The sequence below is a fragment of the Colias philodice genome, chromosome 12, assembly GCF_061535455.1.
Source record: "Colias philodice isolate Cphi_HAF_F1 chromosome 12, ilColPhil1 Martin Lab GWU primary, whole genome shotgun sequence".
Taxonomy (NCBI): Eukaryota; Metazoa; Arthropoda; class Insecta; order Lepidoptera; family Pieridae; genus Colias; species Colias philodice.
Window position 1 is genome coordinate 521,597 of NC_143097.1, and position 26,561 is coordinate 548,157.

The 26,561-nt window shown below is 35.5% G+C and overlaps 2 protein-coding genes and 1 non-coding gene across 4 annotated transcripts; 2 read left to right on the plus strand and 1 right to left on the minus strand.

Moving 5' to 3' along the window:
* Positions 1–416: 416 nt before the first annotated feature.
* Positions 417–3,932, plus strand: LOC149483718 (putative Golgi apparatus membrane protein-like protein CG5021). Of its 2 annotated transcripts, none has more exons than XM_089701269.1 (6): positions 417–585; positions 982–1,046; positions 1,390–1,544; positions 1,761–1,840; positions 2,072–2,185; positions 3,719–3,932. In XM_089701269.1, exons 1-6 carry the CDS (start codon positions 571–573, stop codon positions 3,911–3,913), a joined length of 624 nt encoding a protein of 207 aa, XP_089557395.1. In that variant the 5' UTR covers positions 417–570; the 3' UTR covers positions 3,914–3,932. The 2 variants fall into 2 exon arrangements, with proteins under 2 accessions (XP_089557395.1, XP_089557394.1); XM_089701268.1 differs by having other exon boundaries at positions 419–585; positions 967–1,046.
* Positions 3,933–5,117: 1,185 nt separating this feature from the next.
* TRNAI-UAU (transfer RNA isoleucine (anticodon UAU)) lies at positions 5,118–5,211 on the minus strand. Its single transcript has 2 exons — positions 5,174–5,211; positions 5,118–5,153 (listed from the first exon to the last, which is right to left on the minus strand). It is a non-coding gene; the product is annotated as a tRNA-Ile (tRNA).
* A 242-nt stretch (positions 5,212–5,453) lies between these two features.
* On the plus strand, positions 5,454–24,622 carry LOC149483720 (uncharacterized). Its single transcript, XM_089701931.1, has 10 exons — positions 5,454–7,513; positions 7,607–7,821; positions 8,232–8,373; positions 10,063–10,282; positions 10,768–10,953; positions 18,774–18,966; positions 19,241–19,385; positions 19,484–19,561; positions 21,918–22,121; positions 22,289–24,622. The coding sequence occupies exons 1-10, from the start codon at positions 5,636–5,638 to the stop codon at positions 22,439–22,441; spliced, it is 3,414 nt and encodes a 1,137-aa protein (XP_089558057.1). The 5' UTR covers positions 5,454–5,635; the 3' UTR covers positions 22,442–24,622.
* The last annotated feature ends 1,939 nt before the right edge of the window (positions 24,623–26,561 follow it).

Genomic DNA, 26,561 nt, shown 5'->3' on the forward strand with positions numbered 1-26,561 from the left:
GACAACATGCCAATTTTTTCATTATCGAAACCTGTGATTTCGATTGTGATCCAAGCTGTGATCGAAACTAAGATCGAAACATTTGTATAGGGTCTCTTAGTCTTTCTTTAGTCTAGTGACTAGTCTCAGGTTGAATATTAAATTTGTTTCCGTTACAACTTTTAGTATATAATTAGTAAATAATAAGTGTATAATTAGTATTCTGCACAGGTATTCTGATACTGTGCTCCTTGGTCTTTTTCTCGATCGATAATGATCGAACCTCAGAGCAATAAACCTATTATTCCTCTGAGGATCGAACGAACGTTAACTGTGGCGTTAACGATCTCTGTACACAGTATTACTTTACTCTATGTCTCTGTATATTACAGTGACATTGATGATTGTCAGTGTCTTTTAACGATTGACAGTGACAAATGACAAAAATGCCAAATCGATAATATTTCTATTTTCTGTAATCACTGATGTTTCTGAATTTGTGATTCAATTATGTATATTATCCTTTAACAAGTAATTATTGTGACTAAACCGCTATATAACGAACGTCTATAAAGAAAATATTTATTAAACATGAATTCGGCTACGGTAAGTGCTAAGGATTATACGTAAAGTAACGTACATAGGTACTCATTTATCAGATTCATTACTCATTGAATATCATGTAATGTATTAATGTAATGTAATGTATTAACTATAGTAATCAACAGCTGTTTAATTTGCCAATTCTTAGGCTAACGTGTTAATCATAACTGCCTTTGATCGTTTTGGCTTAGAATAATATCTCGCGTAAGTCTGCCTTTCATCATCTAGTGTAGATGAATTCAATTGAAATACATCTTTAGCTACTTCATAACTTCCTAGAGTGTATAGTGCATACGCAAATTTGCGGTTGACAAAACTAAAACAATTATTTTTTTGCTTTGCACGGCTTTTTGATGTAGATTTTCTGTTAATGCGTTATTACAGCCCGGTGTCCCCCAGGTGCCGTTGTTAGATGACGACACTATCGCGTTTGGGGAAGAGGACAATGCTAACAAACAGTTTGTGTAAGTCTTAAGAAATGTAGTGATAACAGGCATACAAAATATTTAAATAGGTATAAGTATGTATGTAAACATAAAAATTACTCAATGAATTTTATTAAACATAATTATTTTCTTGACAATTATAATATTTATTGCAGGTATAGAATAGAGAATATAAATTAATTACTATGTTTAAATTAAAATTTATACCACTACCGTCTATCAGTATGAGATATTCTATACTGATCAGTTATTATTTCCACTAATAGTGCCTTTTTGGGTTTTGTTTTCGGATCTACACAGGTTAGCTATAACTAATATGAATATTTAATGTATATTTTTGTGTTATATTTTATATTTTCAGACATCCATACATAGTGTTCTTTCATCTAATATTCCGTTGTTCAGCCATTGTAGTATACATATTGTGTGGCTGGTTCTCCGACTCCTTCATAGCAAGCTTTGTGCTTGTTGTCCTGTTACTGTCTGCTGACTTTTGGACTGTCAAAAATATTAGCGGTAAGATTGGGACTAATTATATACCTATACCACTCAGGATTATTGATACTGTTTGCAGTGAAAAAGTTTTGAGTTAGTTGTATTAATTTTAAATTAAATTATTTATTTGAAATTGCAACTAAATTTCAAAATATTCAAATATCTGTTAAAAAACTACATTTCAACAGACAACTTTACAAATACAGACCTAACTTATGTATATTTTTTTTCTTTCAGGACGTCTCTTAGTTGGTTTGAGATGGTGGAACTATGTTGATGATGATGGCAAGTCACACTGGGTCTTTGAATCTAGACAGGTGATTAGAAATTAAATAATTATTATTTCATACTCGTACATTGTTTAAAAAAACAATTTAAAGTAGAACAATGTTGTTTAAAAAATTAAGTTAAAAGTATTGCCCTTATTTCTCAAATAATAAATCTTTGCAATCTCTGTTTCGCTTCTTAAAATTTTAAAATTTTTGAGCCAAAAACAAAATAAAGAATTATCCAATATTTATTATAAATACCTACTGTTATATTTTCAGAATCGCGTAAACCGGAACGAAAGTCGATTATTTTGGATGGGTCTCATACTGTGCCCACTCATCTGGTCTGGTTTCTTCATCATTTGCTTATTAAGCCTTAAGTTCAAATGGATGGTAAGTTTATTTCTCATTCATAAACATTAATTGTCTTATTATTGGTATTCCTTTTTATTGGCGTATTGTTTAATGTTTTGTTAAAGTTAATAATAAATATTGTAATACAAATAGCTGAGGAATCTATGTATGTAATAATAAAATAAATAAAATAAAAAAAATGTCCAAAGCAAAACTCTGCCTACGAGTGTATTAGGCAGTGTTTCCTAATGATTGATATGTACTTTAAACAATACTGCCGTCAAAGACAAAAGTGATTATTTCCATTGATGTTTTATTACATTGTTGTTTTAAGTCATTGAGATATACATATATGGAGACGACACCGCCTACATCACTTATGTTCCGCTCAACATACGCCACATGACGTATGTTGAGCGGTTTTTTTTAATGGTTTTAAAGTGAAACGCATCAAATATGCCTTCGTGTGTGTTACGATATTGCACAAATAATACAAATAATACGGAAATGTGCAAAGGAATAACTTTCATCGGTAAGAACCTAACTAGATAATAATTTTTAAAACTTAGTTAGAGCAAAAAAATGGCGCACAGATTTTGTTCGTGGTGTCTCCTCCATACGTATAGTAATATTATCTCAATGTTTTAAGTACCTTTTTCAATGTAAACAAGACATAATTTTAAATAATAAATAAGGCAATTATAAATTATAAAACTTATTCTCCATAATATGTTGTAATTTATTTAGATTTAATTTATTTTTAGTTTTTATTATCAACTAGCGACCCGCCCCGGCTTCGCACGGGTGCAATGCTGATACTAAATACACTACAGAAAAATTGTGAACGTTGTATAGGTATAAAAATATAGCGGCCCGCTCCGGCATCGCAATTCGCACGGGTATAAAATACATAGCCGGGCGGCCGCAAACGCTACGTCCCGCAATTTTTAAATCTGTAATATCTTCGAAAATATTCACTTAAATCATACGGTGTAAAGGGCCATATAGATCTATATTAAATGAACAATGTATCCATGGTATTTAATTGCTTAAGGATTAATGCTGTATTGGTTAAAATCGCTTCGAAAATTAGCCATTATTTGTCGTAAAAAGTAAATGACAAAAAAAAGTTATTGTGGGTTATCCATAAGAGATAGACATATACCATCGCGGACTTTTCTGTAGACCTTTTCAATGTGTATAATACTTAGTACATTATTTTGATAAAACTCGTAGGGTTCAGCCTGCGTTTGCAATGTAAGCGGAATAAATGTAATTTTTTACGACATCACATTAGAAACCTCAAAAATAACAGTACTTCTCCACTACTTAATGGATCTTATTATACATATAAACCTTCCTCTTGAATCACTCTATCTATTAAAAAAAACCGCATCAAAATCCGTTGCGTAGTTTCAAAGATTTAAGCGTACAAAGGGACATAGGGACATAGGGACAGGGAAAGCGACTTTGTTTTATACTATGTAGTGAAGTAATAATTTGGATTTGCTCCTAGCATAAAAAACGATTTATTATTATTTCATTACACTAAAAAAATATTTTCTTTTTTAGCTGCTCGTCATGATCGCGCTGACACTGACAGGCGCGAATCTATACGGATACGTCAAATGCAAATTTGGCGCCAAAGAGAACTTGAAGTCTGCGACCACAGACTTCGTAAAGAAACAGTTGTTGGCCAATGCGACCTCCTTCATGTTTACACAACCCGCGCCGCCAACAGTGAACCCTAATACGGGTGTTGTTTAAGATTTAATTAAATAAAATATTTGTATAAGACTTTGTGTTTAGTGTTGAAGAATTTTTTATGGAAGAATTGAGTTAAATAAAAATAAAATCGCTTCAACTTGATATTTTTCATTGAGTATTGTCTTTGTTGATTGATAGTTCTCATGGGAGAGATGTAAAAACTTATACTATATAATACAAAGGTTTGTCTTTTTCACTATTTATACAGTATGGCATAGATTTATTTAGGGTTCTTTGTAATCATTTGGATGAAGTTTTTCATGAAGATCCATAATAGACCAGTATCTTTCATATGTTTAAAAAAGGAGTCAAAATTATTACTCTAATTTAATTTTTGTGATACATTTTATCATTTCCAACTCCATAGGTGTAAGATTTTATTGATAAAAGAAAATTGTATAGTTAAGTATTTATAATAAATATATGTATTAAAAGTAAATGAGTGTCATTGCTTTTTATTTTCCAAAATTGAGTAACATACGCAAAAATTCAACGCCAAAATTGATTATTTACAATCTGTCCATCCCTATATTACTTTGAGACTTTGATTCGAAATTCAAAAAATTTTGAAAAATGAATCCCTAGGTATTTCCCTTGATCACGACATCACGCGTGAACGGAACAGGTGAACGGGTTTCGATAATTATTTTTTTATAATATTCCTTGAAGTACGAGAATGGTTCTCATATGGAAAGAAAACGTAAACACGTACGTAACATTCTATTTTCAACAAAAATAGATATGCAAGAAAACTTAAGCAGGTAACTACGCTCCTATAAATTTTACAGTCTAGTAATTGTACCAAAGTTACATTTAGATCAACTTTACTTAAATAAAGTTGTCATTTTGTGAAAAGAAAACAAAGATAATGTACAGTTGTGCAAGTTTTATTAGGTACCTATTGAGTCTATACCCTATATTATATTTTTGTGTGTATTAATTATGTATTGTACTAATGATCTAAGATTGTACTTGAGTAAGTACTTTTATAAGTATAGGTATGTATATCAATGACGATTTTAATTGATTTCCATTAAAATAGTGCTATGAAAGAATGGATAGTATGTATTAAATAATATTAATAATATAAAGAGAATAATTTTATACATTAACTTTATGTATAATAATTTTATTATTATCATAAATACTAATCTGATAAATAGAAAATTACTAAATACAAAATAATAAATATGTACAAAAAATATGCTCCAGGTGAGGCTCGAACTCACAACCCCGGCATCTCTCACACGAACACTGTCTTATAAGTACCGTGCGCTAACCAATTGCGCCACTGGAGCTGTGAGAGCCTGCTCGAAAATAACAAATGTTTTGTGACATTCACTATATAGTCATATTAGATACTTATTTATATAAACTGTACTTAATAATACCCGTATTCATGAGACATATTAAAATTAAACATTATTTTTTATTTAAAACGTTAAAACAACTAATATTTGATACATAAATTTAAATTGAAAATGTGGTGGAATGTTATTCTTTCTAATGATTTGACATTTGTGATTTGACAGTACCTACAAAAGATAAACACAAAATGGAATGTAAACGTCACTAAAAGTGCCTGCATCTAATATCGACGTTCTATTTATTACAAAACATTATTATGATTTAATTTGTTCAACAATTGAGCATTGTTTGACAACAGTATTGTGATACATTATTGTGCTGTGCTATTATTAAATTGTCTAATGTTTACTCAATATGAACTGGTTCGACACTTCGGGTTTGACGAGCTTAGCTAAAAATGCATTAAAAGAGGCTCAAAAGACTATTGATAAAGCTTTGGACATTCAGGATGAAAGCGAAGAGGAGCAGGAGGGTGCGTCTTCGAGCCCTCCGTCGGCTAAAAGTTCTCCAGGGGCCGGATCGACCCCACAAAAGGATAGCAATGATTTCTTTTCTTCGTGGGGGCTCACGGTCAGTGCAGAAGGTGATAAAGATAGCCCAATTAAAGAGCAGCCTGTAGTAACGGAGAGCCCATCTAAAGCGAATTCACAAAGCCTTTGGGGGTCCTTTGCAGGGTCGTTTTTTGAGCAACCTAAAACTGATGACAACACCATTGTCCGCCCTCCTAAAGCGAAGTCTTTAAACGTTATATGTGATAAATACGAGAGCCAAGATGATTTGTTTTCCAAGAGCCAGTTAGTAATGTCTGATGGGTCAGAATCTTTGGATCAAAAGAAAAATACTAAATCAGAAGACAGACGTAAATCATCACTAAGCAATGCTCTTTCATTTGTATCAAGTAGGAATAGTTCAGATTCAGTAGAAGTTTTGTCACAGAGCTTGAAAACTACACCTGATTCCGAAGCAGCCTCTTATCAATCTGCCTCACAAAGTAGTAGTATGGGCTTGAAACCCAATTCTGAATCTGTTGAAATCTTACCTGATAGTCTTATTAGCCCAAGTTCTATAGAATGCCTTGGCTTTGATAGTTACGCAAGTGATAGAAACAGTAGTTCATCTTCAAACTTAACTCCTACTGAAGGATCTGATAAGAAATCAACTCCCATCGGAGAGAGGACAGAAAAAGTAAACACAGCGGATAGTGTCAGCCTTGTAGCTGATGATGATGAGGACACTATGTCCTATAATTCCATTTCTGAATGCACTGCCCCTACAGTATTGGATACAGATGAGAAACCAATAAGTCCATTTCCAAAAATAGCGAGACTTGATCAGAGGAAACCAGAAAGTATCATGTATGTAGAGCAGCTTGCCTCTCAGAGAATGCATATCAGTGAGAATTCGTCCAATGATGGATCATGGTCAGATCGAACTTTGAATGCTGATAATGATAGTATTACATTAGAAAATATTAATGAAGAAAATAAAAAGGAATGTGAAGATATGTCTATGGAAAAATTGAGTGATTCATCTTCCTTTTACAATGTCAATGTTACAGCTGATATGCTCAGATCAGAAAGTTCTTTTGTGAACATAGAGCGCCCAGTACACAGTCCTCCAGGAAGTAATGATTCTTCACAAAAAGACTGTATAGTTAAAGAGAGGACTTCTCCTGTGAGTTCCGACAGTAAAAGTGACCTAGTTAAAATAGGTTCAGATCGTACATCTGGCCATACATCAGGGGATGAAATTGAAACTACCACCTCATCCGACATTGAAATCATACCTAGCCCCAATGGCGACAGTGGAAATGGCTGCAGAAATAGCCCAGGGAAATATGGGTTCAAACATAAAATGGATGGAACAACATCACCCAATTTAGTTGATTTAGTACTAGGAAAGAATTTAGCCACAAAGATTCGCGGCCACAACAGAGAGCTGTCTGATGCTTCCATTAAGAGTAATACGAGCGACGAAAGCCAAAGTTCAGAAAACGAAAAACTTATGCGCCGTTTGAGTGAAATGGCGGAAATTTTAGATGCCAGAGAGAATAGACTGATGGAAGTTAGTAGAAATAATGCGGAATTAGCCGAATGTAACGCTCATCTCAAGTGTCAAATGGAGAGCCTTATGGCGAAACACGAAAGCAGTGATATTAACACAATTACGGAGGATTATACTCAACGAATGTCTGCTCTTGAAAAGAAGTTCCAACAAGCTATCAGAGAAAAGGTAAAATTTAAATAGAATAAGACATTTATTCAAAAAAAGAATTTAATTTCCAATATTTTTTACAAAATTGCACAATCTTTACGTTTATTTCAGGACCAGCTCAGAAAGCAATTAGATAACCTAAAGCAAGAAATATCAAGAAAAAGTTCAACAAGTACAGAAACGCTTTTGAAAGAGAAAGACGACATGATCGCGCAATTGCAAGAGGAGGGGGAAAAGTTGGCTCGACAGGAGTTGCAACATTCCAACATTATCAAAAAGCTAAGAGCCAAGGAGAAGGATAACGAACAAGTTATTAAAAGTTTACGGTGAGTTTAAAATTACAAGTATTTTATTAACAATTTTACTAGGTTTTAAATTTAAATGTGTGTTGGTATTAATCAAATTAATTGAATAAGTTTTGCCTGTTTTTAGATTATATCAGTCAGATACTGACTTACGATATTCTAATGCACGAAAAAAACTACCGTGATACTTATGTATGACTAGCTTTCCGCCCGCGGCTTCGCCCGCATTTTCAAAGATAAACCCGCATAACTAGTTCCCGTTCCCGTGGGATTTCCGGGATAAAACCTATCCTATGTGTTAATCCAAGTTACCCTCTATATGTGTGCTAAAATTCATTGTAATCGGTTCAGTAGTTTTTGCGTGAAAGAGTAACAAACATCCATACAAACTTTCACATTTATAATATTAATAGGATATATTTCCATTATAGAGATAAAATAGCAGAACAGTCCTCCGAGCTAGACCGTATGAAGCGATCCCTCGCCGCCAAGGAGGAGTTGGAAGTGAGTCAGATAGAAGCTGTTTATCGACTTACTAATGCCAATAAGAAAATGGAAACTGAACTTAATGAGGTAAGGTTGTGAGTTAATGATAATAATATTTTAACTGCTTGAAAAATGACGAATAAAAAGTGCTACATATTTATTTTACACTAGCTCCGCTCCCCTGTTTCACCTACGTGGCTCCGCTTCTGTTGGTCTTAGCGTGATGATATATTATAGCCTATAGCCTTCCTCGATAAATGTCCTGGATCCAACACTGAAAGAATTTTTCAAATCAGACCAGTAGTTCTTGAGATTAGCGCGTTCGAACAAACAAACAAACTCTTCAGCTTTATTATAATAGTATATATAGATTGGGAACTTGCGGAAGTATAACTAACAATTTTTTTAGTTTTTTTATGAGTTTTTGGTGCATTATATTGTAATTTTCTTCAACAGGATGATGTTATCACTTATCGCACAGCGATAAAGCCCTTTACATTAAATAAAACATTTAAAAACATATACCTACGTGTTGGCAAAAAAAAATTTTTCGTGCTGGGAATATAATTTAAATTGGCCCTATTTGTACCATTAAAACTTGATAACGAAAAGGATATTTATGCTATTTAGTTTTATCAACAAAAAATTGCATTTTCTATCAATCTATATTCTATACTAATATTATAAAGAGGAAAGGTTTGTATGTATGTATGTATGGTTTTCACTTTTCACGCATAAACTACTGAACCGATTATAATGAAATTTAGCACACATATAGAGGGTAACTTGGATTAACACATAGGATAGGATTTATCCCGGAAATCCCACGGGAACGGGAACTATGCGGGTTTTCCTTTGAAAACGCGGGCGAAGACGCGGGCAAAAAGCTAGTTAGAAAATAACAATGGAAAGATTTTGTCCTTGTTAATGTTGAAATGTACTAACTGTGGTACTAATTAATCATTTTTACTGCAGTGAATTCACAAGTTGGCCTGATACCTTATCACAATGGAAAATGTTATCTTGATCTACATTAATAACATAACAAATATATTTGTTATGACTATTCTTTATTGAATCAACATATTGTAGCACTAGATGCTCCGCGCGGTTTCACCCCCGTGGCTCCACTCCTGTTGCCCGTATTGTGATGAAATATATCCTATAACCTTCCTCGATAAATGGGCTATCTAATATCGAAAGAATTTTTCAAATCGGACCAGTAGTTCCCGAGATTAGTGCGTTCAAACAAACAAACAAACAAACAAACACTTCAGCTTTATAATATTTATTGTACTTTGTATGATAATTCTCGTTTATGTGATATGACATTTTTTCTTGTTTATATTTGTTTTTCTTTGTGGATGTGTCACTGCAAGATAGATTCATTTATATGGCAACTTATTGTATATATGTATGGCCGTGTATTGTGATCAGTTTCATCCTTTTATTGCCATAGGTTTTATTATATTATGTCAAAAACTGTATTATTCATATATCAAGAAGTCAAAAAGTATTAAATACATTTCGAATTTAAATAGGAACTACTTGTGTAATTTACACATAATGTATGATTATTTTTTTAAAATAAATTGTACTTACAAAAGAAAACACATGTGTCTAGTAAAACCATAATTTTATTAATTTCTTAAAAAAATGAATTGCGAGTTACTCAATCCCAATACAATAATATTTATATTTTGCTTAAAAAACAACACATTTTATTTTTATTTTTAGGAGTATATCTTACATATAGAATAAATCTCTAATTTTCAGACGAAAAGCGCGCTAGACGACACTACCCAAAAGCTAGAAAGCGCGCGTACGTCCCTCGACGCGGCCAGGAAAGAGATAACCGAACTGCAACGCAATACAGCTGAGCTTAACAAGTATAGAACGGGGAACACCCAGCTCGAGGCAGCTCGGGAGCGTGCTGAGCGGCAAGCGGAGATGCTGCGCCATGAGCTAAGGCAGCTTAGGGCTGAGCGGGCGAGAGGTAAGGAAAAAAATAATTAAAAAAATTTTTTTTTGGTGATAAATGTGATGTGAAATTTTGGAAAAATTTTGAATTATGTGTAAAACAAAATGGTTAATATCGTTCGTTTTGAATGGATAATAGGAAATTTTAAATGAAGTCTTGTAGAGTTTTATTTTTAATGATTTGTCGTTTGTTTTTTCAGTTGTAAAAGGTTTGATGGATTAATATGACAGCGATTAAAATTAAAATATGGAGACGTGTACAGCGTAATACTGTCAAATGTGTATGATTTTCGAAAAATAACCGCGTGTAAAATAATGCTTGATGCGTCATATTCTTTTCAAATGATTCGTCATATCGTTTTTAATTAAATACTTTTGTTTTCATGTTATTTTTCCGTTGTGTATTCGCATTTTTTATATCGTGTTTTTAATTTTCCGTATTGTGTGAATACAAGATTCGATCGATACATAAGTGTGATTTTTGTGATTCCTTTTGTGCAGAGGAGCAGCGCTGGGTGAGCCGCGAGGAGGCGCTACGGCGGGAAGTGAGCGAGGCGAGCGAAGCGCGCGCGGCGGGCGGCGCCGAGCGGGACGCGCCGCCCGCCGCGCTGCTGGCCCAGCTCGCCGCGCTGCAGGCCGCCGCGCTGCACCATGAGCGGGCCCGCACTGCCGCCGCGCAGCGACTGGGTACGCACACACACACACGACTTAGGGATTTTTCCTGCAAAGAGAAATTTTCCTGTCGTATAGAATTTTCCTGGCTTATAGAATTTTTCCTGACGTATAGAAATTTTCCTGGCTTATAAACATTTTCCTGGCTTATACAAATTTTCTTCACGTATAGAAATTTTCCCCACAAAGAGAAATTTTCCTGTCGTATAGAAATTTTCCTGGCGTATAGAAATTTTCCTGACTTATAGAAATTTTCCTGGCGTATAGAAATTTTCCTTGTTTATAGAAATTTTCCTTTCTTATGGAAATTTTCCAGCTTATAGAAATTTTCCTGACTTATGGAAATTTTCCTTACTTATATAAATTTTTCCTGACTTGTAGTATTTTTTCTGTCAATCGAAATTTCCCTAACTATTGTTATAATCATATTTCTAATCTTTGTAGCGACGACAAGCCAATTTACGAGTTACCGAAATATTTCAAGTGTAGTACCTAATAAGAAAGTTCACACCATAGGTTCACACGGTAACTGGTATATAAACAGTTCGTGCGCTATGCATGGACAGTTAAGGGCTTGTCGGGACGCGGGTTGGTCGCATTAGGTCGAATATTAATTACATACGAATAAATATATGTAGTTAACTAAATATAACCTTTGCGTAGTTATTTCATCTTTTATTACACCCGCACATAACAAGCCCCTACATTGGTGACTCCCGACGTTTAGTGAACATATAGTGAATTGCATAGATATCGTTTGTTTAAATTAAAAATGAATCCGGCAGTTAAAGCAGTTTCGTCGGTACCGTTAAACCTCGAGCAGTCAGCACAACTAAAGCAGCGGATAAACCAACTGGAATGTGCAGGCTCGAGAGGCAAATCGTTTAGCGGTCGAAGGTACGGAAATCGCACGCATCGCTCCGCATCCCGAAGTCGCGATCGTGCAGGGATATCAAAACAGAAAAATCCCAATTGGCTACGTTTTTTCCATTACCGCTTAAGCATATCGCCAGATTGTACTATCGTCAACCTTGTGCGTGGCAGAAGCAGCAGGAGAGCCGACTTTTAATAATTTTACCAGTGTCGAAAAATAACCAATCCGCGAGTGAGTGTACTGTGTAGTGATTATAAAGTGTAGTTTAGTGTAATTAAGACATTTGGTACTAAGTTAATGACTTTAGATCTTAGTTTACGGCGACCGTATAAATGGTTATTTATTATCGCCAAGGTAACTCAACTTATGTTTTTGTTTATAAAGTGCAGATTTTTTTAGCACCCTAAGGCCGATGCATCGCTCGCACTTATGACGGACGCATCGGATACTCATGTAGGTTATTTTTCTAAGAATCTAAGATTGAACGCAAGTATAGTACGTATGATAGGGAGTTATTAGCAATTTACTTGGCTATTCGTCATTTCCGGAATATGGTCGAAGGACGACAGTTAGCGGTGTATACGGATCACAAACCGTTAATTTATGCATTTTCTAAAGTAAATAGCGAGAAAGAGTTACCCAGACGTACACGACACTTGATATTCATTAGTGAGTTCACAACGGATTTGAAACACGTTAGTGGGCAAGATAATGTCGTTGCAGATTTGTTATCACGAGTCGCAACAATAAGTTGTCCCACTGTAATAGATTACGCAGAACTTGCTTAGAATCAACAACAAGATTCTTATATGTTACAATTATCTAATTCGAAAGACGCTAATAATAGGTTAAAGAAAATTATGTTACCTGAAAGTGGTACATTTATTTATTGTAATAATTTAGATAATGATAAAATTAGACCCTACTTGACTGATAAATTTCGACGTATTGCTTTTGATAGTGTACATAATTTATGTCATCCCGGAATAAGGACTACACGCAAATTGATTCAAAATCGTTTTTATTGGCCAAATATGATTCGTCACGTTGGCCAATGGGTTAAAAGTTAAAACATGCATTGAATGTCAACGATCGAAGGTTAATCGACATACAATGTCAGGTTTAGGATCGTTTCCGCAGTGCGATAGGTTTGAACATATTCATGTTGATTTAATTGGACCTTTACCCACTTCACCCGAAGGTTTTAGGACGTATTGCCTAACCATAGTGACAGGGGGACGCGATGGCCAGAATGTTTTCCTACGAGAGATATAACTGCTGAAACGGTTTCGCGTGTAATATATGAAGGATGGATCTCTCGTTTTGGTTGTCCGAAAAAGCTAACAAGCGATCAAGGACGCCAATTCGAAAGTCAATTATTTGCTACACTAATGAAGTTATTAGGTATTAATAAGTTGCGTACGACACCTTACCACCCACAGAGTAACGGGGCGGTAGAGCGTTGGCATAGGTCGCTTAAAGCGGCATTAACGGCTCGCTTATGCAATATATCATCATCTTGGGTTACGGAATTACCAACTGTGTTGCTAGGACTTAGAACAGCAGTAAGAAGTGATACCGGCATAAGCGCAGCAGAAATAACGTACGGAACAACTTTACTATTACCAGGTGATTATTACGATAAAAAATCGAGTTTAAAAATAGATAGCAGTCTTGAGTATGTAAGTAAATTACGAGACTCTATTAGAAAATATCAGTCAGTAGCTATTAGGCAGAATGAAAGACGGAACATATTTATACACCCCGATTTAGAAAAGTGCGATTATGTTTTTGTAAGAAACGACGCAGTACGTAAGCCTTTACAACCAACATACGACGGTCCTTATCGTGTGTTGAGTCGAGAGGAAAAGGTATTTTACATTCAAATGACTGGCAGGAAAGTTAGAATGTCTGTAGACCGTCTAAAACCTGCATATTATTTGAATGATGATAGTGATACGACATCTGGGGCAGATACTAAGGTTCCGTTACAAATTCCAAGTAGCGAATTGCCTAATACACATACCACGCGTAGTGGAAGAGCTATACGATTACCAGTACGATTTAGGTAATAGTATTGTATTTGTAATTGTTTCAACTATTTTAAATTTATTAGAATTACGATGATTATAAGTATTCATAAGACTTCATAGAAATGTATAATAAATACTTAGTAATCAACACATCGTATTTAATAAATAATAGCACTTATGAAATTTGAAACGAGTTTTTTGTTCATTGTTTAACGTTTTAAGTATGGTATTTCAAATTTACGTTTGTGTTGAGTTTTGATTGAAATGTTTACTACTTAGAAATTTAAGTACTTTTGATTTATGGCTTATGAGTGTATAGTAATAGCCTTTGTAATATTAAACGATACAAGTGTAAAGAACGTATTGGGATTTGAAATGTTAATGTTACTAAGTGTTAGATGACGTGCAACAATTATCGCACGCCACTTAGAAGAACCAACGCAAGTTTTTGTAATAACATAAATATTTTAACGAAATTAGGTGTTAACTGTTAACCACTTGTATACGTTATGATTGATTTATATTGTGAACATTCTTTATACTTTATATTTTTAAACATTTTGTAATCTTATATAGCGACACTTTATATATACCCCTTTGTTTATTGTTTAATTTTATTGTAAGATTTTTTTACTTGTATACCTTTTTTATTTTAAGGGGGGAATGATGTAGCGACGACAAGCCAATTTACGAGTTACCGAAATATTTCAAGTGTAGTACCTAATAAGAAAGTTCACACCATAGGTTCACACGGTAACTGGTATATAAACAGTTCGTGCGCTATGCATGGACAGTTAAGGGCTTGTCGGGACGCGGGTTGGTCGCATTAGGTCGAATATTAATTACATACGAATAAATATATGTAGTTAACTAAATATAACCTTTGCGTAGTTATTTCATCTTTTATTACACCCGCACATAACAAGCCCCTACATTGGTGACTCCCGACGTTTAGTGAACATATAGTGAATTGCATAGATATCGTTTGTTTAAATTAAAAATGAATCCGGCAGTTAAAGCAGTTTCGTCGGTACCGTTAAACCTCGAGCAGTCAGCACAACTAAAGCAGCGGATAAACCAACTGGAATGTGCAGGCTCGAGAGGCAAATCGTTTAGCGGTCGAAGGTACGGAAATCGCACGCATCGCTCCGCATCCCGAAGTCGCGATCGTGCAGGGATATCAAAACAGAAAAATCCCAATTGGCTACGTTTTTTCCATTACCGCTTAAGCATATCGCCAGATTGTACTATCGTCAACCTTGTGCGTGGCAGAAGCAGCAGGAGAGCCGACTTTTAATAATTTTACCAGTGTCGAAAAATAACCAATCCGCGAGTGAGTGTACTGTGTAGTGATTATAAAGTGTAGTTTAGTGTAATTAAGACATTTGGTACTAAGTTAATGACTTTAGATCTTAGTTTACGGCGACCGTATAAATGGTTATTTATTATCGCCAAGGTAACTCAACTTATGTTTTTGTTTATAAAGTGCAGATTTTTTTAGCACCCTAAGGCCGATGCATCGCTCGCACTTATGACGGACGCATCGGATACTCATGTAGGTTATTTTTCTAAGAATCTAAGATTGAACGCAAGTATAGTACGTATGATAGGGAGTTATTAGCAATTTACTTGGCTATTCGTCATTTCCGGAATATGGTCGAAGGACGACAGTTAGCGGTGTATACGGATCACAAACCGTTAATTTATGCATTTTCTAAAGTAAATAGCGAGAAAGAGTTACCCAGACGTACACGACACTTGATATTCATTAGTGAGTTCACAACGGATTTGAAACACGTTAGTGGGCAAGATAATGTCGTTGCAGATTTGTTATCACGAGTCGCAACAATAAGTTGTCCCACTGTAATAGATTACGCAGAACTTGCTTAGAATCAACAACAAGATTCTTATATGTTACAATTATCTAATTCGAAAGACGCTAATAATAGGTTAAAGAAAATTATGTTACCTGAAAGTGGTACATTTATTTATTGTAATAATTTAGATAATGATAAAATTAGACCCTACTTGACTGATAAATTTCGACGTATTGCTTTTGATAGTGTACATAATTTATGTCATCCCGGAATAAGGACTACACGCAAATTGATTCAAAATCGTTTTTATTGGCCAAATATGATTCGTCACGTTGGCCAATGGGTTAAAAGTTAAAACATGCATTGAATGTCAACGATCGAAGGTTAATCGACATACAATGTCAGGTTTAGGATCGTTTCCGCAGTGCGATAGGTTTGAACATATTCATGTTGATTTAATTGGACCTTTACCCACTTCACCCGAAGGTTTTAGGACGTATTGCCTAACCATAGTGACAGGGGGACGCGATGGCCAGAATGTTTTCCTACGAGAGATATAACTGCTGAAACGGTTTCGCGTGTAATATATGAAGGATGGATCTCTCGTTTTGGTTGTCCGAAAAAGCTAACAAGCGATCAAGGACGCCAATTCGAAAGTCAATTATTTGCTACACTAATGAAGTTATTAGGTATTAATAAGTTGCGTACGACACCTTACCACCCACAGAGTAACGGGGCGGTAGAGCGTTGGCATAGGTCGCTTAAAGCGGCATTAACGGCTCGCTTATGCAATATATCATCATCTTGGGTTACGGAATTACCAACTGTGTTGCTAGGACTTAGAACAGCAGTAAGAAGTGATACCGGCATAAGCGCAGCAGAAATAACGTACGGAACAACTTTACTATTACCAGGTGATTATTACGATAAAAAATCGAGTTTAAAAATAGATAGCAGTCTTGAGTATGTAAGTAAATTACGAGACTCTATTAGAAAATATCAGTCAGTAGCTATTAGGCAGAATGAAAGACGGAACATATTTATACACCCCGATTTAGAAAAGTGCGATTATGTTTTTGTAAGAAACGACGCAGTACGTAAGCCTTTACAACCAACATACGACGGTCCTTATCGTGTGTTGAGTCGAGAGGAAAAGGTATTTTACATTCAAATGACTGGCAGGAAAGTTAGAATGTCTGTAGACCGTCTAAAACCTGCATATTATTTGAATGATGATAGTGATACGACATCTGGGGCAGATACTAAGGTTCCGTTACAAATTCCAAGTAGCGAATTGCCTAATACACATACCACGCGTAGTGGAAGAGCTATACGATTACCAGTACGATTTAGGTAATAGTATTGTATTTGTAATTGTTTCAACTATTTTAAATTTATTAGAATTACGATGATTATAAGTATTCATAAGACTTCATAGAAATGTATAATAAATACTTAGTAATCAACACATCGTATTTAATAAATAATAGCACTTATGAAATTTGAAACGAGTTTTTTGTTCATTGTTTAACGTTTTAAGTATGGTATTTCAAATTTACGTTTGTGTTGAGTTTTGATTGAAATGTTTACTACTTAGAAATTTAAGTACTTTTGATTTATGGCTTATGAGTGTATAGTAATAGCCTTTGTAATATTAAACGATACAAGTGTAAAGAACGTATTGGGATTTGAAATGTTAATGTTACTAAGTGTTAGATGACGTGCAACAATTATCGCACGCCACTTAGAAGAACCAACGCAAGTTTTTGTAATAACATAAATATTTTAACGAAATTAGGTGTTAACTGTTAACCACTTGTATACGTTATGATTGATTTATATTGTGAACATTCTTTATACTTTATATTTTTAAACATTTTGTAATCTTATATAGCGACACTTTATATATACCCCTTTGTTTATTGTTTAATTTTATTGTAAGATTTTTTTACTTGTATACCTTTTTTTATTTTAAGGGGGGAATGATGTAGCGACGACAAGCCAATTTACGAGTTACCGAAATATTTCAAGTGTAGTACCTAATAAGAAAGTTCACACCATAGGTTCACACGGTAACTGGTATATAAACAGTTCGTGCGCTATGCATGGACAGTTAAGGGCTTGTCGGGACGCGGGTTGGTCGCATTAGGTCGAATATTAATTACATACGAATAAATATATGTAGTTAACTAAATATAACCTTTGCGTAGTTATTTCATCTTTTATTACACCCGCACATAACAAGCCCCTACATCTTCATAAAATTGGAAATTTTTACGACTGATTAAAGTAAACCTAAAGTACGCAGATGGCTCAGTATCTGCATAGCTAGCGAAAGTATAAACTCGCCTGGTCCTTGGGAGTTCATGAACAATATCATCATCATCATTATTATTGAAAACAATCTTAATCTTAATCTTAATCTTATCTTAATATCTTAATACTATTATAAAGGCGAAAGTTTGTATGGATGTATGGATGTATGGATGTATGGATGTATGGATGTATGGATGTATGGATGTTTGTTACTCTTTCACGTAAAAACTACTGAACCGATTACAATGAAATTTAGCACACATATAGAGGGTAACTTGGATTAACACATAGGATAGGTTTTATCCCGGAAATCCCACGGGAACGGGAACTATGCGGGTTTTCCTTTGAAAACGCGGGCGAAGCCGCGGGCGGAAATCTAGTATTCATATATTTTTCTTTGCCCGCGGATTCCCCTGATGTTAAATTCGCATTAGTATAAGTCATTTCACCGCTGTCAAAAGTTACCCATGGCCATGTCACATTAAAACGAATAAACACACTTTCGCATTTATTATATTACTACAGGTCCGCCCCGGCTTCGCCCGTGGTCCATATTTCGCAATAAAAGGTAGCGTATGTCCTTTCTCGGGTATCAAAATATCTCCATACCAAATTTCATGCAAATTGGTTCAGTAGTTTAGGCGTGATTGAGTAACAGACAGACAGACAGAGTTACTTTCGCATTTATAATATTAGTATGGATTAAAGGTAACAATTTTTTTTTGACCTGCAGCTTGCACACATTATAAACGATGTTTGTCCACACTAACAACTTAATATCTCTTTACAATACAGCGGAAGTGGAGACGCAAGCGGCGAAGGCTGTGGAACGCGAGCGGCTCGCGCGCGAAGAGAGCCAAGCGCTGCAGGAGCGCTTGAGTATCGCGGACAGTCTGCAGCGGGACGCGCAAGCGAAGCTCGACAGCGTCACGCGCCACTGGCAGGACGCCGTGCAGCGGCTGCAGCTGCTGGAGGGGGAGAGGGACAGGTGAGGCTTGGGTTCCTATCTTTTTAGATGTCACTTGGAAATATACCACAGTGTGGCGTCATAAGTATCGATACATACACCAAATGCAAAACATACTGTCTTACCACAAAAATCTTTAGACAGCTGGTTTAACTTTAAGCGCGGGTTCTCTTTAATCTGGTTTCGTCAAAGACAACTATTAAAGTGACAGATCCATGGTTTAAAGTTAGATTGTGTTTAAATTGTTTTGTGGTAAGACCATTGATGTCTTAAATATTTACAATTTTTTTTTCAGCAAAATCAAGGAATTAGAGGAACTGAAAAATGCTACAGAGAAGCAAATAGAAGAATTGCAAAAGAGAATAACTGAACTTGAACATTTATTAGAAGAGGAGCGAACTGCTCTGGATACTGAGCGAAAGAGAAACACTATACTGCAGGTAACTACGTTTTATTCATGATAAAATTAAAAAAATTGTTTGGATGCATTTTAGAGCTTAAAATCATTGCATTTCATAATATTAATTGTATTTAACAGGAGCAGTTATCGACGCGAGGTGACGTGTCACCTTCGCAGTCTGTGCTCTCTGATACCTTGTCCAACTCTTTATGGAATGTAAGTAAAATTTGTATTAAATTCCTGTTAATAAATGTAATAAATAGCAGAGGTCCTAAAACATTACCCTGAGGCACTCCTTTTGAATTGTATCTTTAAATGTGTTATGTCATCAGAATTCTATATCAAAGATTGTACTGTACACTTTACTTCGGTTCTTTAGACTTAAAATATTGGACTTATGATTATAGACTACAAGCCCGCATAGGACAAAATTATGGGTCAAATGAACCACCAGGGGACATATCTAGAACGATAGCAGAGCAAAAAATAATAAGATTCATCACTATGCCGTCACTTGTAAGCTGTCCAACTGAGTGCAGATGAGAATTGAAAAGTACAGGTAGACTCGGTAAATTTTGGTCATATATTTTTGTACGGCATTCTTAACCATCGATAGATCCATTAAAAATAATAAGAAACCGCTCAGTGCCGTACAAAAATGGTGGTCCACCAAGTCGGAATTTTTATTTAATTTCCGAGAGTTACCGGGGGTAAATTTGGTCATTTGACCATGTACGGCATCTGTGTCATACTATTGCTATACTGCTTTTAATCCATTATTCCGCAACGCCGTACAAAAATCATGGGGACAAGGGGAAAAAATCGAGAGTTGTAATCCCCTCTCTTTCCCCACTCCAGGGGGTCATTTGACACAACACGAAATAAATTTATTTTTAAAGTATTTTATGCATAGATAATATTTTTTCATGTGCCGTACATTTTCGTTGGTTCAAAGGGGAAAAATCTGAAAAAGAAAAAAATCCATATAACGAAATGTTTGCTTTATATTTTTATAATAAAATATAAATATACATTAATATTAAGAAGCTCGAGGTGGTTAATTATCACCTTGGAAAGTCGGAGTCAGGTGGAATGGACTCCGTTAAATTGATGAACTAATAAAAAAGCTATGAACGAAAAGATGTGAATTATATGCAATCAGTCCATGAATACAGGTAAAGTCACAAGCAAATGCTAGTAATATATACATATTCAAAATGTACAAGTAAAGCGCTTTCAAATGATACCAAACACTGCATATTTATCTTAACTTTATTTTTTTACTCTGTATGTTTTGTCCGCTAGAGGGCGCCACATTAGATTTTGTGAAACCCCATATAGCCTTTAGCTAGCTGGTCGCTGGTTATCCAGTGAACAATTCAGACGCTTCTAATGATATGTCATTTGTCGAATTCTGATAAGTAGTTTAGAAGTTACGAGGGAATAGATGAACATACATACATGACCTGTAAACAACCATAACCCTCCTTTTGCTTTGCCGTAGTCGGGTAAAAATATGTTAATGCCGTACTGTATCAAATGGCCATAAAGCACCCTTAAAATTGTAGCTTTCGTCGCTTTCATCAGCCTAAAAGATGTGGTCTGCACAAAAATGTACGGCATCGTTTTTTCCTAATTTATCTATGTTAATACTATTTAAAACAACGGATAAAGTGTAGAAAACTATTATATTTCATTAATCTACGATGTTTAAACTTTAACAAAATTTCTGGTTTTGCATTTCTCTATAACTTTTTTTAGAACGGTTTCTTTTGAACGGCAATACTATACAACAATTGAATTTTACAATATCATGTTAAAAAAAAGTTCCCGTACAGGGTCAAATGACCTTACAGCTCTTTATATCAAGAATTCGATGAAATTAAGATGATTATTGGTATACATTTAAAAGAACAATTATTTTTTGACGGCATTGCTTTTAATAGTACTTTTGAGTGCTAGATAATGTTTTGGAACCGAAGCCGTACTTAGTCAAATGACCCCCTGGAGTGGGGAAAGAGAGGGGATTGCAACTCTCGATTTTTTCCCCTTGTCCCCATGATTTTTGTACGGCGTTGCGGAATAATGGATTAAAAGCAGTATAGCAATGGTATGACACAGATGCCGTACATGGTCAAATGACCAAATTTACCCCCGGTAACTCTCGGAAATTAATTAAAAATTCCGACTTGGTGGACCACCATTTTTGTACGGCACTGGGCGGTTTCTTATTATTTTTAATGGATCTATCGATGGTTAAGAATGCCGTACAAAAATATATGACCAAAATTTACCGAGTCTACCTGTACTTTTCAATTCTCATCTGCACTCAGTTGGACAGCTTACAAGTGACGGCATAGTGATGAATCTTATTATTTTTTGCTCTGCTATCGTTCTAGATATGTCCCCTGGTGGTTCATTTGACCCATATTTTTGTCCTATGCGGGCTTGTAGTCTATTATATTTATTTACTTTTCTAAATGTTTTATTATGAAACTAAGTTGATCAACTATTTCGAAAGCTGGGGACAAGTCGTACCAACTTTTTTAAATCCTTTTATTATTTTCACTAGGACGATACAAGCACAGTGTCGAACATGGGCATCGGCGGGGGGATGTGGATCCCGCAGAGCATCGGCGTGGGGTCGGGGGGTGTTGGGGGTGTGGGGGGTGTTGGGGGTGCGGGGGTCGCGGGGGTGAGCGCCGCGCTGCAGGCCGAGAGAGATGCGCTGAGGCAGCACGTGGCCGCGCTCACACAGCAGTTGGAGCAATCGCAGGTTTGTTAATAATGATAAAAAAATTGCATGTCATTAATTTTGACAGTGATCTTTTCTTTTCATTCGGTACAATTTGAAAGAGGTTAAAGTTGAAGATGATTACAAAGCACAACTTTTTGTTAAATTATGTGGAAAATTAATTGTTAATAATTATTTTCAAATTGCAGAGCGTGCAGGAGCAGTACGACGCGCTGCTGCAGATGTACGGCGAGAAGGAGGAGCAGCTGGAGGAGCTGCGGCTCGACCTGCATGACGTCACGCAGCTCTACAAGGCGCAGCTCGACGAGCTCGTCGCCTTGCGCCTGAGGGACAAGCGGTAGAGCTGCGGCTCGACCTGCATGACGTCACGCAGCTCTACAAGGCGCAGCTCGACGAGCTCGTCGCCTTGCGCCTGAGGGACAAGCGGTAGAGCTGCGGCTCGACCTGCATGACGTCACGCAGCTCTACAAGGCGCAGCTCGACGAGCTCGTCGCCTTGCGCCTGAGGGACAAGCGGTAGAGCTGCGGCTCGACCTGCATGACGTCACGCAGCTCTACAAGGCGCAGCTCGACGAGCTCGTCGCCTTGCGCCTGAGGGACAAGCGGTAGAGCTGCGGCTCGACCTGCATGACGTCACGCAGCTCTACAAGGCGCAGCTCGACGAGCTCGTCGCCTTGCGCCTGAGGGACAAGCGGTAGAGCTGCGGCTCGACCTGCATGACGTCACGCAGCTCTACAAGGCGCAGCTCGACGAGCTCGTCGCCTTGCGCCTGAGGGACAAGCGGTAGAGCTGCGGCTCGACCTGCATGACGTCACGCAGCTCTACAAGGCGCAGCTCGACGAGCTCGTCGCCTTGCGCCTGAGGGACAAGCGGTAGAGCTGCGGCTCGACCTGCATGACGTCACGCAGCTCTACAAGGCGCAGCTCGACGAGCTCGTCGCCTTGCGCCTGAGGGACAAGCGGTAGAGCGGTGGAGTGACAACCCTAGTATAGCTCGTGGAACAGTATGCGTGACAACCGTAACAACAAACCAGCGTGCAGCGTGATAATACAACTTACATGTGACAGCCCTAACACGCGATTCCACACAAAGCTCGTATAAAACACCATACAATAAAATTTAAACGTGACAGCCCTAGCCTACAAACACGTGTGTATAAACAAAAAAAAAACGGTTTTGTATATAATGGCAATAAATATGAAGTAATAAATGTGATTGGAATGTGAATGGAAAGTTCGTGTCTACCGCGGAAAACATCGAAATCGGATTTTAATGTTACATTTTTAAGTAAAAAATCCTCATGTCTAAGATGCATACTCCTGTATCATAAGGTTTAAATACCAAAATTGAATTTTGAATTAAATTTGCGTAGAGCATGCCAATATCAAACAGCCTTCTTTGCTCTCGTGTTTAATTCTTACGGATAATTTAAAATATTAAAAATTACATTTTACAATAAATCCACCTTAATTTTTACAAGCAATTTTATTATAAATTATGATGTATGTTCACACATCTTTGCACTTTATAATTTTTTACCTTTTCATATTTTAGATTTAGTGGCAACCCTATTGTAAGGTCTGTTTGAGAAAGTTGAAATATAACTACGGCTATAATATATTCATACCAAAAGATATAAAATAAAACAAAAAAAACTTACCTTGAATACGAGTTACGCATGCATATAATTATCAACTTTCATCAAAAAAACTATAACTAGATGAACATAATGTAACATACATTTTCTTTCGACCAAATACATATTCTTAAAGTATCGAGCATAGAGTAGAGAGTTTATCAAAACCGATGGTCTGATAGTATTCTAAAATATTTGCCGTCATTTGTAGTTCGCTAGCAGTTTTAGCTAATTTTATATAGATAATAGACAGCGAGTAGTGTAAGTTTGTTCGTTGTTACATCACAAATAAATTTATTTCGACTCGTATAGTTCCTCACGATGCTTATGTTTGAAAGACCCGGAGTTCAAATATAATTTTATAAACAGTAAATAAAAAAAATATATAATTTTATAGTCAATATTACCTTTCGATATACTTAGTATTGGTGCATTTTTATATAATAAAAAATATTATGGTAGGTATGTGGTAAAATTGTACTTTATTTGAGAATTTAGTTAATGTTTTGTTATGGGTTTGCCCCAGAAATCTCGTGTATTTTTCCAATACCTAATTGTTTTCTTGTTTTTGTCTTGTATGTATTGTACATAAAGTATTTATTGTGATATCGGCTTTTAATTTACATTGTACATTGTTTGTTATTTTTGATATTTTATTGGATAATATTAATAAAAAACACGATTGACCTTTCTTGCGTCATTGATAAATTATGGCCATATTGTATTATTGTATAGTTTGGATTAATTTGTTGGTTTTAATTGATTGAATTGTAACATTTGTTTAATAAAACATATATTATTTTAATCGTATAAAGTCGAAGAATGATAAAGTCACGGTCGCTGCGCTTAGATATTATATAAATAAGAAAATATACGTATATATAACACGCAAATGGTTTTATTTTACCTCAATTCCCTTATACCTTAACGAAAATACAATTTCTAACATCCATGATTTTAGAATGATTCAAATTTTGAGGCTTAAGAGCCACAATAGACTAAATTTATTGAATAACACAATTCTGATTTAATCCCCATATCGATTCTACTTAAGAAATAAATAAACAAGTGGTCAGATCATACAACCTAACCAATAACCATATCGACATCGTTATAATCACAGAACAGTAAAATCATATAGAAGTGCTATAATGTCATAATTAGTATGAAACCAGTGTCGCCAAGCCCACATTAAACCTATAGTTATACAATAAGCGCTTATGTATTATAATTATGTTAGGTATGCCTGTGAATGGTAATCGCTGTTGAGAAAAATCATTAAATATCGGTCCTATTGGCAAAGCTGATACATTTAAAATGTCTACTCCAGATTCAATAGACGAATTCTTATAATTGATCTGCTCAAACCACATCATGATGTGGCCAATAGACATTTGACCATGGTCCATGAAATTTTCATGAAAGGAGACTACGATATGGCCACGACATAATTATCCATATCCATTTGAAAACTTTGTGTTGTGTGAAATGTTTGTGATTCGAACGGGCAGTGAATTTCCAAAGCCTGTTTGAGTCACGAGTCGGAATCTAACAAGACTCAAATAGATGAGCTTTTGTGTATGCATATTACTCGACAAAACCTAATCTATCTCAGTAAAAAAGTGACTCAAATTGAATAGCTTTTGTCGAGATATTTTTAAACATTACATACGAACAAAACCTGGTCGAGTAGAGTCTTACCACCATTTTTGTTCGTATGTGATGTTTGAAAATATCTTGACAAAAGCTAATCCATTTCAGTCACTTCTCGACCGACTCGTACCTATATGCTGGAAATTCTCGGACGGGCAGCGTTGGCGCCACGTTATCCGTAATAAATTCCGATAGATGGCGTTATTCGCTATTAGTGTCTTCTTTCCACCAGACCTTTCTTGCCGTTCTTCTCTGTAGAGATAGCATTCCGAAAAGTGATAGTTTAAGTATTTTGACAATTTTTTTGTTAAGTCCTTCTAAATAAAGTCTAGTTGAATAAATCAATTTTTGAATTTGAGTTTATTATGTAGCCGCTTGCTCGGCACCACTTGGTTGTTAACCTAAGATAAAAATAAGATTAAAATATATAGTATTCATAAATGTTATCTTTCCATAAGTGATTATTTTTTTAAATCGGTTCTACAGCTTTTTTTGAAAAATCGTACGAAACAAAAAAATATTCTTGAAAATGATGTTTTTTACACCTTGGGTTCGTTCTAAAGATAAATTTCTAGTGAGTCCTATTTTTCCTTAGAAATAAATATACAGCTTAATATGTTAGGTACTCTGAAGTTACATCTTTCTAACTGTAACATATTTTTTGCGCAGTCTTGTAGTTTTTGAGTTAAGAATTTAGTGATAACTGTAGATTTACTAAATTTAAAGAGCGCTCTTTTTGGGACGTTGTAAAGGTTACGGAACTGTAAATTTTGAAATAAGGATGATACAGTTATTATCATACTGACTAGAGGCAAACAAGTTTAGAAAGCATGTTTAAATAATGCAGTTACAGCAATGTTAAAAAAAATTAAATATCGAGTTTATACAAAATACATTTTACGATTTCTAGGTTTACAAAATGTAATGATGCTCATTCCTTATAACTGGCTAACGTCATGTAATTGAGCAGTCAATTATCTTATGATATGGCGAAATTCATACATATTTTAATGTATTTTACTGGTTCGACACATATTACGTTCAGATTTTCGAAATTTCGTGGGTTCCACTTGGGGCAAATATTTGTGTGATGAATGAATGTTTGCTCTGGATCTGGGTGTTATCTATATAAGTATTTATTTAAATTTATGTATATTAATCAGCCATCTGGTT

Coding starts and splice junctions, on each gene's coding strand:
- LOC149483718 (XM_089701268.1), top strand. Junction 1,841..2,071: donor GGGTCTTTGAATCTAGACAG/GTGATTAGAAAT, acceptor TTATATTTTCAG/AATCGCGTAAACCGGAACGA. Junction 2,186..3,718: donor GCCTTAAGTTCAAATGGATG/GTAAGTTTATTT, acceptor TTTCTTTTTTAG/CTGCTCGTCATGATCGCGCT.
- LOC149483720 (XM_089701931.1), top strand. CDS start 5,636: ATGAACTGGTTCGACACTTCGGGTTTGACGAGCTTAGCTAAAAATGCA. Junction 7,514..7,606: donor AACAAGCTATCAGAGAAAAG/GTAAAATTTAAA, acceptor CGTTTATTTCAG/GACCAGCTCAGAAAGCAATT. Junction 10,954..18,773: donor TGCCGCCGCGCAGCGACTGG/GTACGCACACAC, acceptor TTTACAATACAG/CGGAAGTGGAGACGCAAGCG.